The sequence below is a fragment of the Micromys minutus genome (assembly GCF_963924665.1).
Source record: "Micromys minutus genome assembly, chromosome: X".
NCBI lineage: Eukaryota > Metazoa > Chordata > Mammalia > Rodentia > Muridae > Micromys > Micromys minutus.
The window spans coordinates 57,269,218-57,286,550 of record NC_137970.1 but is presented as its reverse complement, the minus strand read 5'-3'; the positions used below and the strand labels follow the sequence as shown (position 1 = coordinate 57,286,550).

General features: G+C 35.3%; 1 protein-coding gene across 2 annotated transcripts in view; it reads right to left on the bottom strand.

Moving 5' to 3' along the window:
* The window catches only part of LOC308414510 (uncharacterized protein), a gene marked incomplete at both ends in the record, with an annotated part of 74,639 nt that overhangs the window by 56,167 nt on the left and 1,139 nt on the right, over positions 1-17,333 (bottom strand). Inside the window, 3 exons of one of the 2 annotated variants that reach the window (XM_080909738.1) lie at positions 1,211-1,334; positions 3,902-4,090; positions 14,886-14,991. In XM_080909738.1, coding sequence (XP_080765864.1) covers positions 1,211-1,334; positions 3,902-4,090; positions 14,886-14,991 — 419 coding nt within the window. The remainder of the gene's footprint in view (positions 1-1,210; positions 1,335-3,901; positions 4,091-14,885; positions 14,992-17,333) is intronic. The other variant, XM_080909739.1, reaches the window with a different exon arrangement.

Below are 17,333 nucleotides of genomic sequence, written 5' to 3'. Positions count from 1 at the left end.
GAGATTGAGAGGAAACAAAGGAGAATTGTATATAATGAAAACTGCCTAACTGATGCACATTCCATGTGTTTCTCCTCATCAGTTTTACCCATACTCAGAGTAAACATAGCACTTTTTTAAAAGAAGAAAGTAGAGAAAATTAAGTCAACTCAGAGATTTAGAAACTAGATAGGTTACAGACATCACTATGGAGGCTAAGAACAAGTTAATTATTAAAATGAAAAAAAATGTATTATTGCACACTGGGTTCTCTTATTCATAGTTTCTTCCTACAAAACAAATGCTCACTTCAAAGGAAAAACAGCCAGTCAGACCATGTGACAATCTTAGAGACTACCATTTTGGAAATATGAACAATATTTACATTAGCATGTTCATCCAGAGCAGTTTAATCTTCCTTTCTGAAAACCGTTTTGGAAGAGATCTTTAATGTTGCTATTTTAAAGTTCAATTATTTAATTTATTTGATTTTTAAGTAGAAAATAACTCACCACAAATCCTTCATTCAACAAATGTTTTGGTTGACCTTCTGGTGTTTCAATGTTTAACTGGTTTCGATATTAAGACGGTTCCAGATCAGATTTATATATATATATATATATATATATATATATATATATATATATATAACTATCCTAAGCCTGAAGATCTTTAATTTCAATACACTTTTGTACTTATTTAGAATATAAACATCACTATTAGCATATTTAATGATAAATAAAAGCTAACAAAGATATTACTTTGTGGCACTCTGTGATTTGTTTGAAGAACAGTATTTCTGACACTCTTATACTTGTGGTCTAATGTGACAGCAAGGTACCTTTTATAGTTTTTATTCAGAGCAGTTCTTAAAACCGCACTGATTTTAATATCTAGACCAAATTTTTGGCTTTTTATTCATATCTTTGTTGTCCTCCTCTGGCAACTTTTATTTCTTTTTTTTGTTATGTGTTTTAGTTTTCTTCAAGCTTGCCTTTGATAGACGTTTTGACTTGATTTTGCCCAGAAGGAAAAAATGTATAGAAGGCAGAACGCCAGTGTTGCTGCTGCAGACCTGACCTGTACTCTATTGATATTTAATATATAACCTAGCACCAACCATCTAATATTTGTGCAATTTTAGCTTTTGATAACATTTACTTTTAACATTAGAAAGTTCTGCTTTCACTCTCTGTGGCATTTATCTCTTTGATGTGTTCTGTAAACTTGGTTTATTTGACAAATAAGCTTCAGTGTTTACCTCTCCTTGATTAAGTTGAGGAAGATTCCTATCAGCACCAAAACTGTATGCAGAATTATGCTGAAGTCGAAGCTCTGATGTATTCCTCTCCACTCTAGAATAAAGCATTTTCATAACTGGTTATAAACCAATGTCTTAATAATATTTTTGAGAATACAAATCAAATGCTTCCATTTTAAGACTATACTCAAAAACAAAGAATTGATTAAAGCTTCAATCTTTCAAAACTATTTTATGATTAAGTTGTTTTACTTCATCTGATTTTATACATTTTTTGTAAAAACCTTCAAGCATATTGTGAAGCCAAAATACTTTTTAGCAAATATCCATATCTCTCCCACATTGACTCAACCATTACCATTTTATTGCATATATTAACATATACATACATATATATATATATATTTCTCTATGGAATTATTAATCTGTCTTATTTATTATGCAATTGAAAGTAAATGTTAGAAAGCTGGATATTACACAAAGAAGTTCACTGCATCATTTGAATATTACAAAGAGCTTGCTAGTTGGGTGTTTTAAATTTAATTTACAGATAAGAAACTTACAGCTTAGAGAATTTATGGAAACTTCCTGGGCTACCTATGTAGAGATTTGTGGAGGAAGAGATTTTAATCCTACTCAAGCTTAATAATCTTTTCATTTTCCACCGATTTAGAGAGTCTCACAGAGTAGACTCAGAATTACCTTGTCAATTCTCAATCCAGACAATAAAAGAGCTATAAAAAGAAACTCAAACTAAAATTACATTAAGTTAAAGAAAATACAGTAGCTTAAGTATTTATATAGGAAACCTATGAATGACCTCAAATCTTGTGAAGACTACTACTATTTTGATAAAAATCTCATTTATTTTTACCATTTTAAATACCATTATTTCATTTAAATCTCAGAATAATGAAGAAACAAGATATATAAACTCCACTTTCTATAAATGAGGAAACAGTGAACTTTGGTTTACTCAAAGTCACAGAGTTATTAAAAGAAAGAGAACTGGAATATATGTTCTTTGATTAAGAACTTTGGAATAGGAGGCCTGGAGTTCAGTGATCATTGGTTGAGAGAATTTGTTGTTCTTTGAAAGGACCCCAAGTTCAGTTCCCAATACCCATGTTGGGCAGTTCACTACTGCCTATAACGTCAGTGTCAGGATTTCAGATTTCCTCTTCTAGTTTCTATAGGCATACACACTCACATGGTATACACAGATACACACATATATAGGCAACAATGATAAATCTAACAAAGAACTCTGGGATAGGAAGATTATAGAGAATAGTTTTAAAGGGACCTAGGTACTATTTGTAATTATAATGCCTGGAAGTGCTTCAAGGAATTACAGCTTATATTAACTGATAATGTGAAATTCTTCATATTAATTTTAATTTACAAAACTATGTTGGAAAGGATTTATTATCTATAGCACATACATAAAATATGAATACACTGTATACACATATACCACAGGACACCTTAAAGAACATGGAATAGTGGCATAATTGAAACTGTAAAATGATAAAGTGGTTGGCCAGTTGAATCTTACTCTTTCTATAGACAACTACCACTGCAGTTTAAAACGCTGATTTTGTTGGGATTTGAAAGCCAGCTCTCATGAATGTGAGGCAAACAGTAACAGATACTTCCCATTTAAAACTAACATTTCAATGGATCCTCATAATACTTGGTAGGAAGGTAACATTATCCTGTCATGGAGGAATGAAGTAACATAGATGATAATTTTAATTAACTGACAGAAAATTGATGAGATTATAGATTGATATTTAACCATCATGTTTCTAATGTTCAGAAGCTTTGAAAACAATAAAGGATAGAGTTTGTTTCGCATAAAGGTGATGCAGCAAGGCCCAACTTTAACACTGTTTCAGCTGATTGGATTCTGTTAGCACAGCATAAAATTTATGCCTAGTAACCAGACTCAACACCATAACCTTGGCTAAGTTATTTGATCTTTCTATGCCTCAGTAGTCTCATCAATATTTTAGAGGGTTTTTGAGAGAATTAAATGAATTACTACATATGAAACATTTGTAACTCATCTTGCTATGCATAATAAATAGTCTTAACTGATTTCTGCTTTTAGTATCATTCTCACCAACTCTGAAGTGAGTAGGCCTGATTATAAACATCTCTATTTTGTAGATGAGAAAATTAAAGTCCAAGGACATGGAATTAGTTAAGTAAGACAGAGTGCCATTGCAGGCAAGACTTTCATATTCATCTTTTGGAGTCTTGGATAATGCAGCTAGTATAAGGAAGTTGGATGGAGTGGCACAGCCACCTCTGATCCTCTAATCCCAGACTACCAGAGAAGAATATGTGGTATATAGAAGCACTGCCTTGATAGAAAAATAGCGTTGAAGTGGGAAATACTGTCAGTTGATTTGGTTTTTACTTGGAGATGGGCTTTTTATATTTTTCCCTACTGAAATCCTAAACCAAATATATGTACTTTGGCAATGTTAATTTGATGTTGAATTACAGTGCTGATGGATAGTAAAAAAAATATACACATTACATGCCTGGTAAGAAGCATTCATTATTTCCTGATTCATTTGCTGGTCACACAAGTGAGAAACGTGAGAAAGGGCATAACGCTTTTCTCTGAATTACTAAGAAATCTCTTACCTGTGCTGATCTCCATTCTTTGACTTCCCTTTACAGTAATGGATAACCTGGATTGTCACACCAATGATTATAACCAGTGCTATTCCAGGCAATGTTGCTACTAAAATCAGGTCCAGAGTGTTCCAGAGTTGTTCACATTTCTCCCCCATGTACCAGTAGTTTCCCCACTGGCCTCTGAAGTTTGGACATCTAGGTAGGGATAAAATAAATGTTTCATACAATGGGGAAATACAGGTTATTACAAATGAGTGAATCAAATGTTTCATTGTTATTCAACCATGAGACTTCTCCCTAATCTCTTCAGAGTTTTACATCATCCTGTTTTTGCACTTGAGCAAGTGTTCTAAACCTACAAGTTTTGACACATTGAGTAATCAAAACAAGGCTGTGGGATTTCAGGATTTCCTAACCACTAGCAGCTATTGAAGATGCAGTAATTAGTACATAAGAACAGGAAGAGAAGAAATTAAAGTTTTAAGTGTGTTTTCAAAACTTTCCACATTTTGTGTCCTGCTCCTACATGCTTTCTACTTTAACTATTCCAGCTTTCTGGCTTCTATTTTTTAAAAAAAGTTCTACTCAGTATAAGCTGCCAGTTCTATAGAAGACAGGCCATGTCCCTCCTACCTATTAACTTCTTCAGGAAAGAATACAAGTTAAAAAACTAAATCTAACATGCCACAAGAAATGCAAGAAGAAACATGAGAAGAGAATAGACTGCCAGAAAAATATGTCTGCCCTCATCTTTCCCATGACTCCAGAGTTTCCTTTTTATTTTTTTAAAAGAAGTGACTCATTTGTGAACTATATGTGTTTCATAATCTTGTGATGCAGCCAAATAATGTGAATATGGCTCTCTTGTGCAAAGACTAGAATCTGGTATAGTATACAACCACACAAAATTTTGTATGGGTTGGTGAAGTCAGGAGAATGGGATTTTTCATAAGTCTCCTGTAAGTGACTATAGAAGAAATTTGGTGGGGTTGTATTTTTAGGGAATGCTATCTCCTAAAGAACTAATATAAGATTACCAAGTTGTACAATAAAGGCAGATAGTAAGGCAAGTTACTTATGGTCTTTTTGTGTTGTCCAATACATTAAATATTAATGTAAAGGCTGGCATGAAGAAACTGACTAGATAGTTATAATCTTTTATAGAACTAATTATCTGTGATTTTTATAGCACTAATTATCTGTGAGTCTTCAAAAAACATCTGCCTGTTTCAAACTAACAGTCATTTACTAATAGGATGTGCCTTTTAGTATGTAATATACTTTTACCCACATAAACAGGGTGAAGAACAGTCTTTGTATATCTTATCCACCTGCCTGTACTTCCTCCTTGGAAAAGACTTTGGTAAGAATATATTTCTTTACCTAGCAGTAAATCACAAATTAACTATCTATCTTAAAATAATAATCACTCATTCAACATGTATTGACTATATGCTAAATATTATTCCAAATATTTGCAGTAGACTGCTAAATAAAAGAAAATTATCCATATGCTCAATTGACATAAAAGATAGCAGAGAAAGAGAGAGAGAGGGAGGGAGGGAAGGAGAGGGAGAGGAAGAGAGAGGTATAAATAATTAAGCAAAATTAGTAATTTCTCTACCAAGCTTAAATTTGAGAAGTGCCCTAGGGTTAGGTAAAATAGGATGGGTTTAGCAGGGTTTACACCATTAATATATTCTCCAACTAACACTGACATTTTATATACAGCTTCTGGTAAATGAGATTTCAAAATGTGGGTTATGTTGAGAAATTGGTCAAAATATAGAATAAATACAAAACATTGATTATGCAGCATGATTAATGTATTTAATGATTATATCTTATCATCTTGAAAAATACTAAGAAAGTAAATACTATACTTTCACCAAAAAATAATGAGGTCATGCATATAATTAACTAGATTTAACCAAATTGTAGTGGATATGTATTTAAGAATCTCATATTTTGCACAATAAATCCAGAGATTCATGTGGCAAGTAAATGAGTAAATATTTATATGAAGATTCTATCCCATAATTACAATAAGAAACAACAAATTTTACATGCTACTCAATTAATGTGAGGAATACATAGAAATATTTCAAATTTTTATAATAGTAACTGTCTCATACTCTGTTCTGAAATAACATTTCATTTCTTATCCCTAGCCTCATGATGCTAAAGGCAACATAAACCCTCATTTTTGTTAACCTATCAGCAGCAGCATTTTTTACATTGCTGACTACCCTCCCTTTATTTAATTTTCACATGGCTTCCAGAATGTGTTTTTATTTATGTATTTTTTAGTTCATTGTTTATCTCTAAATTACCTTTCTTAGTTTCTTGTTTTTACCAATCTACTTAAATATTAGAGTGTGGATACCATTAATATTTTTAGATTTGTGTGCTTACCTTGGAGTACTTGTGGAATCTAGGAAACTAGAAAAGATAATAGAGAAGAGAAAGGAAGATCTTAAGAGAATGGAATAGTAAAACAGAGATGATATAGACTAGGGAGTGAGGGTAATGGAGGTTTAGGTGGAGAAAGGAATGGAAGAATACTGCAGAGGAGAGGGTAGAAGAAGGAATAACTAACATTAAAACTGAAAAGACAGCCATAGAGGTATATGCTTTTAATTAAACACTCAAGAGGCAGAGGCAGTGATTTGATGCCATCCAGAACTACATAGTGAGACACTGAATAATAATAATAATAATAATAATAATAATAATAATAATAATAATAATAATAATAAGTATTTTAGTTCTAGAAGCCAAAGGTTTCCAAGTTAAAAGCCCAGTGCCAAAAATGGAATACCTCCCCTCAGGTTGTTGTTTAGAAGTGACCCAGAAATTCCCCAAACAGGTTATCAATATTGCTCTTTTTGTCAACCAGAACTTATTGGCAAGACTTCATTATTAAATAAACCACATACTTTCATCACAGGACATAGACAAATCAAGTTGGTGCTGATTTGAAAACTTCTTCACTGACTTGGTTTCAAACTACCAGAAAGTACTGCAATGAAGAAAAAGTCAACAAGAGTTTTACCTAGTTGCAAACTGGAAAAATGACAGATATGGCAGAATATGCCAGTGGATGCAATAGTGGCACAGATGTTATAGTGATAATGTACCTTGTTTGTTTGTATTTAAGGCCCACTCCACAGTTAAAAACACATGACTAATGCCAAAATCTGGCTAAGAACCCATGATTGGGGAGCTCACAAGCCCCAGCATGAATCTACTATTCTTAATTTGCTAAATGGATACAGTATCAAACTGTTCTCTATATTAAAATCTCTCTACCTACAGATTAGTATGCCTCTCAATTACAAAATATATCTGACAGTTGGTTACTATTTACAGTATATAAACAACTTTTAAAAACCTTAAGAATCAGTAAAACAAACAATTTAAAATGTGATACAAAACTATGGAGAGGGGTCTCAAAAAAAAGCATAATTGGCTCAAGAATAATTGAAGAAATATTCAGCATCCATAACCATCTAGAATACTCAAATTTGAGATTTCATCTTACCTCAGTCACAATAGCCAAGAACTATAAATAAAAAGCAGCACATGAGGGCAAGGAAGGAAGGGAATGAGGACATTATTCCTTGCTAGTGGGAATGTAAACTTGTACAGTTACTTTGCATAGTAAGTGGTAATTCCACAGGATGCTAGAAATCATTCTTTAAGACTCACTCATATGTACACAGTCAAAGAACTATACAACCTAATATGGAGGTACTTGTTCATCCAAGTTTATTGCTGCCCTACTCATAGTAGCTAAAAATTGGAAAAAGCTTAGTTATCCATAAACAGATGAATGAAATATAAAATGTGGTATATTTACACAAATGAATATTATTACGCTGTTAAGAAAAACATGAAATTTACAGGTAGAATGGATGGAGGTAGAAAACAACATCCTAGGTAAGGTAATCCAGACTCCCAAAGACAAATAGTTTTAAAAATGTTTCTTAGCTATTTGTATTTTATCTGTGAATTTGTTCAGTTCTGTAGTCTACTTTTGATTGGGTTGGTTTTCTTTTTTAGCATTGAGACTTTTTTAGTTCATATATATTTTAGATACTCATCTTCTAGCTAACGTATAGATAATGGAGGTTATTTTGTTCTTGTGGTTGATTTGCTTATGTTTTCTATCATGTAGGCTGATGATTAGCATTTCTTTGCAGTCTATTTAGATGTTAATACCCACCTGGCTACAGATGAAAGAAAAAGAAAATTAGAGAATGAATTATAAATCATAAAACATGGTGGTATATACTTGTAATCCCTGAACTCTGGAGAGAGAGGCAAAAGATCACAAGCTCAAGTCTACTCTGGGATATAGAGCTAGATTTTGTATCCCAAAACATGTAAATAAAGCATTTCCCCTCCCCTCCCTCAGTTTCTTAAATGACTAAGAAAATGGGGAATAAAGGAGCCAAAATTTAAATTCCTCTATTTCCTTGAGGGAAAGAATGAGAAAAGAAAATGGGTGCTGGTTCATTTCTTATGACCAGAATAGCATGCAGGCTTGGGAAATGTGGGAAGAGAAGAGTGAGGAGGAACATGAAACTTAAGTGAAACACATATGTGTTCGTGTGTGTGTGCGCGCGCGCACACACACACACACACACACACACACACACACACACACACACAAACTTTGCTTTTCTCCTTGCCAACTAACCAAAAGCAAAGACAGAACACATGAAAATATAGGAAAAGGCCTTTATGATCAAAGAACTACAACTGGTCAATTTTCTACTCTCTACAAATGTTAGATACTACAAAAGCTTAAACATTTAGCTCCATGAGAATCTGACTGCATGAATAATGGGTCTCTGGAACAGGGAAGAAAATGACACTTCTTTAAAAGAAATGAAGCGGATAAAATAGTAATATTATTGTGCATCCATCCCTAGGAATCATGTTCATAATGGCTGTCAAATCTAAGGAACTATTACCCTTACTTAATGGGTCATCTTGGGCAGGAAGGAGGCATAACCAACTGAGCAGAATCTTCTGGTACAAGGACAATCCCGTGGGTAAACATAGAGGAAGGAAGGATATTCTGCAGGAATTGAGCATTCAATGGCTATTTGTTCTCAAGTCTTTCAAGGGTATGATAAAGCCATTTTTATAGCCCCAATGAAAAAATCGCTGTTACAAAATGCTCCTTGATAATTTGTAATTTGTTTTATTCTTCTCCCTTGACCCTGATAGTAGCCTAGTATGTTTATTGTGTGGGCATGGCTATTGTGGGCCCGGGAAACAGCAAATGTGGCCAGTACAGGGTGTGACTTGTCTCAAGACTTGATAGGAAAAAGCAACAAATAAGAATAGAAGTGGTGGGGAGGGTAAAGGCCAGTTAAGATAACAAGAAAGTAGAGTTGTTCTAATTTATTTTCTTCTGACAACCTTAAATGCAAACTTGGCAGTTTTATGGAAGCAACTTAGGTTCAAATAACGATTACAAGAATTGCTCCTCATAGAGGAAGAAAGGTTTCCATATTCAAGCATTGCTGAATGCTAAGCCTGGGTTTTCCTGACATGATATGCTTAAAAATGGGGACATGGCTGTTTCAAACGGATGCCCACAAGTGGTAACCTAAGGCTTTGCATGATTGTTAATAAACCTCTTCAGTCCTTGAAAACTAGGATAGATAATCTGTAAAGGAGAACATTACAAACTTCTGTGGGGGAATTTAGACAAAAGGATTGGGAAGCAAGTTCTGGCATTGTAAAAGAAAGCAAAGCAACTCCTGCTACCATTGCTACCATGGAGCAAAAGCTTTTGGGTGGATAGCTCAGAAGGAGAGGCCATCAAATCGAGTACTGTGTAGTCTTATAAATTGTCCACAGCATCTTCCAGAGTCCTGAATTACCAGTGAGAAAGATGACTACAACTTTGAGACTAATGGGAATTGAGTATTTCTTATTCCTTTTACCATACCTAACATTTCTCTAGTGCTGGGGGAAAAATCCCCTCCCTTAGCTTTTTGAGTACCCATTCGTAGTAAGGGTAAGAACAAGACGTATACTTGGCATTTTAGTAACAGCTGAAAAAAAGAACTGATGCTATATGTACCTTCTTAGAACTGAAGTTTCTACTAGTGCCTACTACAGACAGAGCCACTGAATCTTTGTTAGCCACAGTGTGAACCAACTGATTCATACAATGTGTCGATAAATGGCTCATTTCATCACATGCCTCGTTTCTTCACCTCCAATATGCTATAAGGTAGACCTGTAAGTGAGTTTCAGTCAATACTCATAGTAGGCCTTTTGTGTCCTTTTCAATAATTATTGACTCCCAAGATGCAGTTGTTTCCTAGTGGTTTCCTCAGCACCTATGATCTGAAAAGTTTAAGAGGGATTGACCCTTAAACCAGGAAGTGTTTGCTGTATAGAAATTTGAACAGTGGGAAGCAAAATATGGAGACTTACACTGTAGTGCTAACCATTATTAAGAAGCAGAACAGCTAATGGCCAGAGTAGTATGGCAAGGGTAGTAAAGTTGCTAGGACCACAAGGACTTGGGGAACTGGTTATTTATAACAATGGACTGGATATTTATTATGTTGGGCATGGTAACGAATACTGTGCTGGGGCACTTTTATCTACTATGTAACTGTCAGAAAGCAGAGATAGAATAAAAAAAATAAAACAGGCTTCTTAACCAAAACATATTGGGATGGAGAGATGGCACAGCAATTAAATGCATTTGCTTTACTTGAAGAAGTCTGGGGTTCAGTTCTTGGCACTTACATGGAAGCTCTCATCCATCTGTCACTCCAGTTCCAACTTTCATATTTTGGTTTCTCTCTAGACCCTAAACACCTGTTGAATATATATACATGCAGCAAAATACTCATATGCATAAAGTAAAAACTAATTATTTTTAAAAGAAATAAGCAAATACAGGGTTGGAAAGATGTTTCAGCCTGGCTTTATTAAGACTGCCTTCTATTCTAGGGGATCCAGGTTTAATTCCGAGAACCTTCATGGCATGTCACAACTTTCTATAACAGAGTATCTTATGCCCTCTGTCTTAGTCAGGGTTTCTATTCCTGCACAAACATCCTAACATAGTAACAAGTTGGGGAGGAAAGGGGTTTATTCAGGTTACACTTCACTGCTCATCACCACAGGAAGTCAGGCCTGGAACTCAAGCAGGTCAGGAAGCAGAAGCTGATGCAGAGGCCATGTAGGGATGTCACTTACTGTCTTGCTTCCCCTTGGCTTGTTCAGCTTGCTTTCTTATAGAACCCAGGTCTACCAGCCCAGAAATGGCACCACTCACAATGGGCTCAGCCACCCTGCCCCCTTGATCACTAGTTGAGAAAAATGCCTAACAGCTGGATCTCATGGAAGCATTTCCTCAACTGAGGCTCCTTTCTCTGTGATAACTCCAGCTTGTGTCAAGTTGACAAAAAAAAACTAGCCATTATACCCTCACACAGATACACATTCAAGTAAAACAACAATGCATATAAAATGAAAATAAATAATTAAGAAAACAAATATATAACTCCAAATGATCAAATTCATCATGTTCAGCTGGACTAACTTTCTTGAATAACTACTAACAAATTTAAATTTTCATGTAGCCACTATGCCTGCTCCTTATGGGTGGTTGTTGTTTTTGACTTTTAATACAAAGACCTGTGTTCAAGCTATATATGCAAGTGTAACAGAGTAGAATTGACAAATAGGCAAATGTTTCTGTTTGAAACACACAAAGCAATATATTCATTATATTCCTCGGATGGGTCAGCTAAATTTTGCCACAGTGTGAAGAATTTCTAGCCTTCACAATGTTTTCTGTTGATTCTGTTAGAGTTTAGAGTCTTTTCAAAGCTTGCACAATGAGTGTGTCAAAGAAAATATATTGGAATACTATAGCTTGTCTCATAATCTGATACAACATTTTCAATTTTAGGGTACCATTCACAGACCCCCATCCTGTTGGTCAGCATATATTCCACCACACCTGCCAACATGTCATCTAACTGGAAATTATGCCATAACATTCCCTAAATGTACACAGGATGGCATACATTTAACTTTAGAACTTACTACTAAGCATGTACTGTTCTAGCCATAACTGAAATATTGCTATTTCTGCTGTTATCTCAATAGCCTGTGGAATCTCAATACTTTATTAGATATTGTCTTGAGTCACTTCACTCTGATCCATGCAACTGCATTCCCATACAAAGGATTATCTCAGTTGGGCATTTTAATTGTTGCCCTCCTCTCACAGAATGTCACAGGACTCTCACCTGAGTGTTTATGTCTACATAAATGCTACCTTAATTGCACATGGCACCATAAAAAGCTAGAGTATATACAAGCCAAGGAAAACTAGGAAAAAGAAGCCCCAGCAATGTGGCTACAGGGAAGCTCTCTTCCTTGTTGGATAAAGGTTTTCCAAGTGCATTCTCTTGAGGGAGCGCATCCATACTCATATAAGTAACCCCTCACCTATGCTCTGTAAGGAAGCTCAATAAACTAATTAGTTCTTCACAGTGAACTTTGGTGGAATTGTGCCTTAGTTTGTCATCAGGACTTTGGGAGTAGAAGTATTATGTCTCTCCCTAGGAGAGTTTTTTAACAAGAAATATTTCTCTTATTTAAGACATGAGAAGACACTTATTTGGTTTCTGTGGCTTTTGGTGGAAAAAAACCAATTGTTCTTAATTATCACAACTGAGTTTACACCATATATGTATATACATATATGTGTGTGCACGCACACACACACACACACACACACACACACACACACACACACAAATAATTCAATGAAAAATTGGGATAGAGACCTATACCGAGAATTCTCAATAAAACAATTTCTAATGGCTGATAAACACTTTCAAGAAGTGTTCAACATCTTTAGATATCAGGTTAATGCAAATCAAAACAAAATGACTGTAAGATTCCATCTTACACCGGTCAGAATGGCTAAGATCAGTAACACAAGTGACACTACTTCGTTGTTGGTGGGAATGCAAAATTGTATGGCTAATATGGACATCAATTTGGTGGTTCTTCAGAAACTTGGAAATCTATCTACCTCAAAATCTACCTATACCTCTTGAGCATAAACCCAAAGGATGTTCTTTTCAATCATAAAGACACCCACTCAACTATATTCACTGCAGATCTATTCATAATAGCCAGATATTAGAAACAACTTAGATATTACTTAAGCAAAGAATAGATAGAGAAAATGTAATTCATCTACATAGTGAAGTACTAATCTGCTGTGAAAAAAAATGGCATCATGAAAATTGTAGGCAAATAGATGGAACTAGGGGGAAAAATCACAGTGAGTGAGGTAACCCAGACACGGAAAGATAAATATCATAGGTATTCATTTTAAGTGGACATTGGCCATCAAATAAGTGTTAACAGAGCTACAATCCACAGACATAGATAGGTTAGATAAAGAGGAGGCTTCTAGGAGAGACACATGGATCTCCATGGAACAGGAATAGAATCAGAGTAGGTGTCGACATGGGAGCTAGAGATAAGCTGAGGGGAGATGGGAGAGAGGGAAGGAGTGTAGGAAGAAACAGCTGAAATTATGGAGGAGACTTTGGGAGGTGTATTGGAAGCCTAGTGCTGTGGAAACTTCCCTGAAAGTATGAAAATGGTCCTAATAAGATTTCTATGCTGAGTCTAATAAGGTATGCTGAGTCTGAACTGGCCATCTCTTATAGCCGAACAAGGCTTCCAGTGGGACTGAGTTGCATTCCGTTGAGCTGTTGCCTAAGGGAATCACATGGAAATCTCCAAACTGCTCAGGATGTTGCTAAGATAAAGAGTTGCTTGCTATCTGCAAGTTTACAGTAGGTTCCATTGCAAAGGACAACATCCACACAAGTCTTTGAATATGAAGAAGACAAACTGGTGCCTACATGGATCCTTCATTCCTACTTTCTAGTCTCTTTGGTATGAGAAGGTACTCTGCAGGCTACCAAAAGATAAACATAAACACCAAACCAGAAAAAAAATTGACCAGTGATGTATCCTTCCTGATTCAAAACTCCAGAACAGCTGAAAATAAATGTACATGCTATCAGGGCAAGCAACTCCAATGCTTAACTGTTTAAAATCACTTTTCATGTTTTTTTGTATAAGTCCTGTATCTTGTAGGACAAAGTACTTCTCTTCAGTGATTGGTTCATTGAATAATCCCTTATAAAGAAGAAAGATAAAAATAGTACAGGTATGGAGATAAAAGGACACTCATTCAGAATGTCTAGAGCATAGTCCATCTGTATTTGTCCAACTGTTATTTTTTCAAACCTCAGAGTCTTTACCTGTACATGGTCATGCTATTGTCCATTTTAATTATTGGCTCCTTGCTAGCTATACTCTCTTTAGTCAGTGAGGCAAACTTTCTTATTTATATGATATCTTTTCCTCCAATCGCTCTCATTTTTAGGGTTAATAAAATAGAAAATCTGCTTAATTAAAAAAAATGTTTTAATAACTGGAAAAAAGAAAATTTGTCACATGTCATAGTACATCTAAAGCATATTTTGATTTACAAACAAAGGATAATTTTCATTACTGAATAAAAAGATGCACACGTAATTTTTCTTGCATGTTAGAGTAATAAAACAGTTTACTATATATATATATATATATATATATATATATATATATATATATATATATATAATCTAGATGTAAAAAAACTCTATCTGCAGTTAGCAAATATAAATGTTATTAATCTCATAAAGCCAAAAGAAACCATCTCAATTTAAAACTTTTAAATTTTATTATAATATTTATGATATTTTAGAATAAGCACAATCATTGTCCTATGTGCATAGGAGTTGTTTCATACATTATTTTAAAGTGTTATATAATTGTATAGCTTAAGAAAGTAGCAAACAAAAACAGATATAATTACTTAAACCAAGTTTTCTTTTTCTACAGCATAAATGATACTTACTTGCAGAAAGGTTTGCCATCCTTACATGCACAATCAATAGACTTTGGGCAGAAACCTGTTGTGTTTCCTAGACAATCATTAAAGTCTTTCACAGATTCACAGTTGGCTGTAAACAGTAAAATTTAAAAATCATCTTAACAGCAGAAAACAAGGTTTCAAATATATATACTAACATATGAAAAGTTCTAAATGTTAAGAAAATTGCTCACGTGGGAATAGACATGGGAGTGGGAATCATGAAATTATCTTTTCATTAAAGAAAAAGAATTATTAAATAAGAAATGAAAATAAATGTGTGCTACTTTAAGATTTTCCAAACATCATACTGATAAAGATTAGGCCTCAACATTCAAGATGAATATCAAATATCATTTCCTCCTACTATTTTATTATGTTTATTTTGAAAATATGACTTTATAAAGATCCATAGCATTATGGAAAAATGAAATCTAATGCTTTTTCAGAGAAAATCTGAGCATGATCTTCTGGATAAAGAACAAAAACATCATATCCAATAGTAGAGGTATTATACAACTGGCATGCTTAACCTCAATTTATTATTGTTATTTTTTAAAAACAACTGCATCTCTTTTCCTTGAAAGAGACAAAAGAGAAGTCCAGAGTTCCAGGAGAATAAATAGAAATATGTAGCACTGCAGGGTGGGGAACCTAATAGAGAGAACCCACCACTAGAAAGTCCTGGATACCACGGATGTGAGAGGCTCCCACGACCCAATGGAGATGACATTAGCGGAAATGCCCAACAGTGGAGAGAAAGAACCTAAAAATACCATATTCAGTGGATAGTTATGGTTGAGGTATGGGGTCACCTACCCATCTCAAAAATTTTAACCCAGAATTGTTCCTGTTTAAAAGAAATGCAGGAACAATCATGATGCAAAGACTGAAGGAAAGGCCATCCAGAGAGTACCCCCACTAGAGTTCTATTCCATCTGCAGATACCAAACCCAGACAAAATTGCTAATGCCAAGAAGCACTTGCTGATAGAAGCCTGGTATAGCTGTCCCCTGAGAAGCTCTGCCAGAGCCTGACCAATACTCATATGGATGCTCACAGCCAACCATCGGACTGAGCACGGAAGACCCCAATGGAGGAGTTAGGGGAAGGATTGAAGTATCTAAGGTGGTTTGCAACCCATGGGAAGAAGAACAGTATCAACTAACCAGAGAACCCAGAGCTTCCACAGACTAAAACTACCAACCAAAGTGTATACATGGGCCAGTCCATAGTTCCTACTACATATGTAGCAGAGGATTACCTTATCTGGGAACAATGGGAGGGGAGGCACTTGGTCCTGTGGAGGCTTGATGCCCCAGAGAAGGAGAATGCTAGAAAGGTCAGGCAGGAGTGGGTTTTGTGGAAGGGAAACCAGGAAGGGAGACCAAGAAGGGGAACATTTAAAATGTAAACAAATAAAACATTTTTTTGAGTTTTTTATTTCTATTTTCAGTTTTCTATAAGTTTGAATATTGTGGTGTATGTGTCTTCATTGTATGTTGGTGCTTCTCTGGGGTATATGCCCAGAAGTGGAATAATTGGGTCTTCAGGTAGTACTATGTCCAATTTTCTGAGGAATCGCCGGACTGATTTCCAGAGTGGTTGTACCAATTTACAACCCCACCAACAGTGGACAAGTGTTCCTCTTTCTCTGATTTTTTTTAAAGAAAAGGACACTGATTTACAAAGGTAGATTGAAGAATCCATCAGAGTCAGATGCTTTCACCCACCCATTGGACTGAGAACAGGGTCCCCAATGGAGGAGTTAGAGAAAGGACTGGAGGAGCTTAAGGGGTTTGCAATCTATAGGAAGAACAACAACATCAATCAACCAGACCTACCTGTGCTCCCAGGGACAAAACCATCAACCAAAGAGTATACATGGAGGGACCCATGGCTCCACCTACATTATGTAGCAGAGGATGGCCTTGTTGGGTAACAACAGGAGGAGAGGCCCTTGGTTAAGGTTCAATGCTTCAGTGTAGGTGGATTCCATGGCAGGAAGGTGGGAGGGAGTTGGTGAGTGGGTGGAGGATCACTCTCATAGACTCTGGGGGAGGTGGCACTGGATAGGTGGATTCCAGAGAGAAAACGGGAAAATGGAATAACATTTGAAATGTGAATAATGAAAATATCCAATTAAAAAAAAAAGAATCCATTGTATTTGTCTCTGACTCTTTTTCTTGCTCTTGGTATGCTTTTTCCCTTTTGAGTTGGCCTTGTTTTTCCTCCATATGAGGGCTTTTGCTTTACCTAATTGCATCTTGTTTTGTCACGATTGGTTGCTGTTTTTGGAGACCTGCTCTTTTCTGAAGTAAAATGGAGGGGAATAAGTCTGGGAAGAAGGGATGTGAGTAGGATTTGGGAGGAGTGCAGGGAGGTGAAACTGTGGGTAGGATGTATTACATGAGGGAATAATATATTTTCATT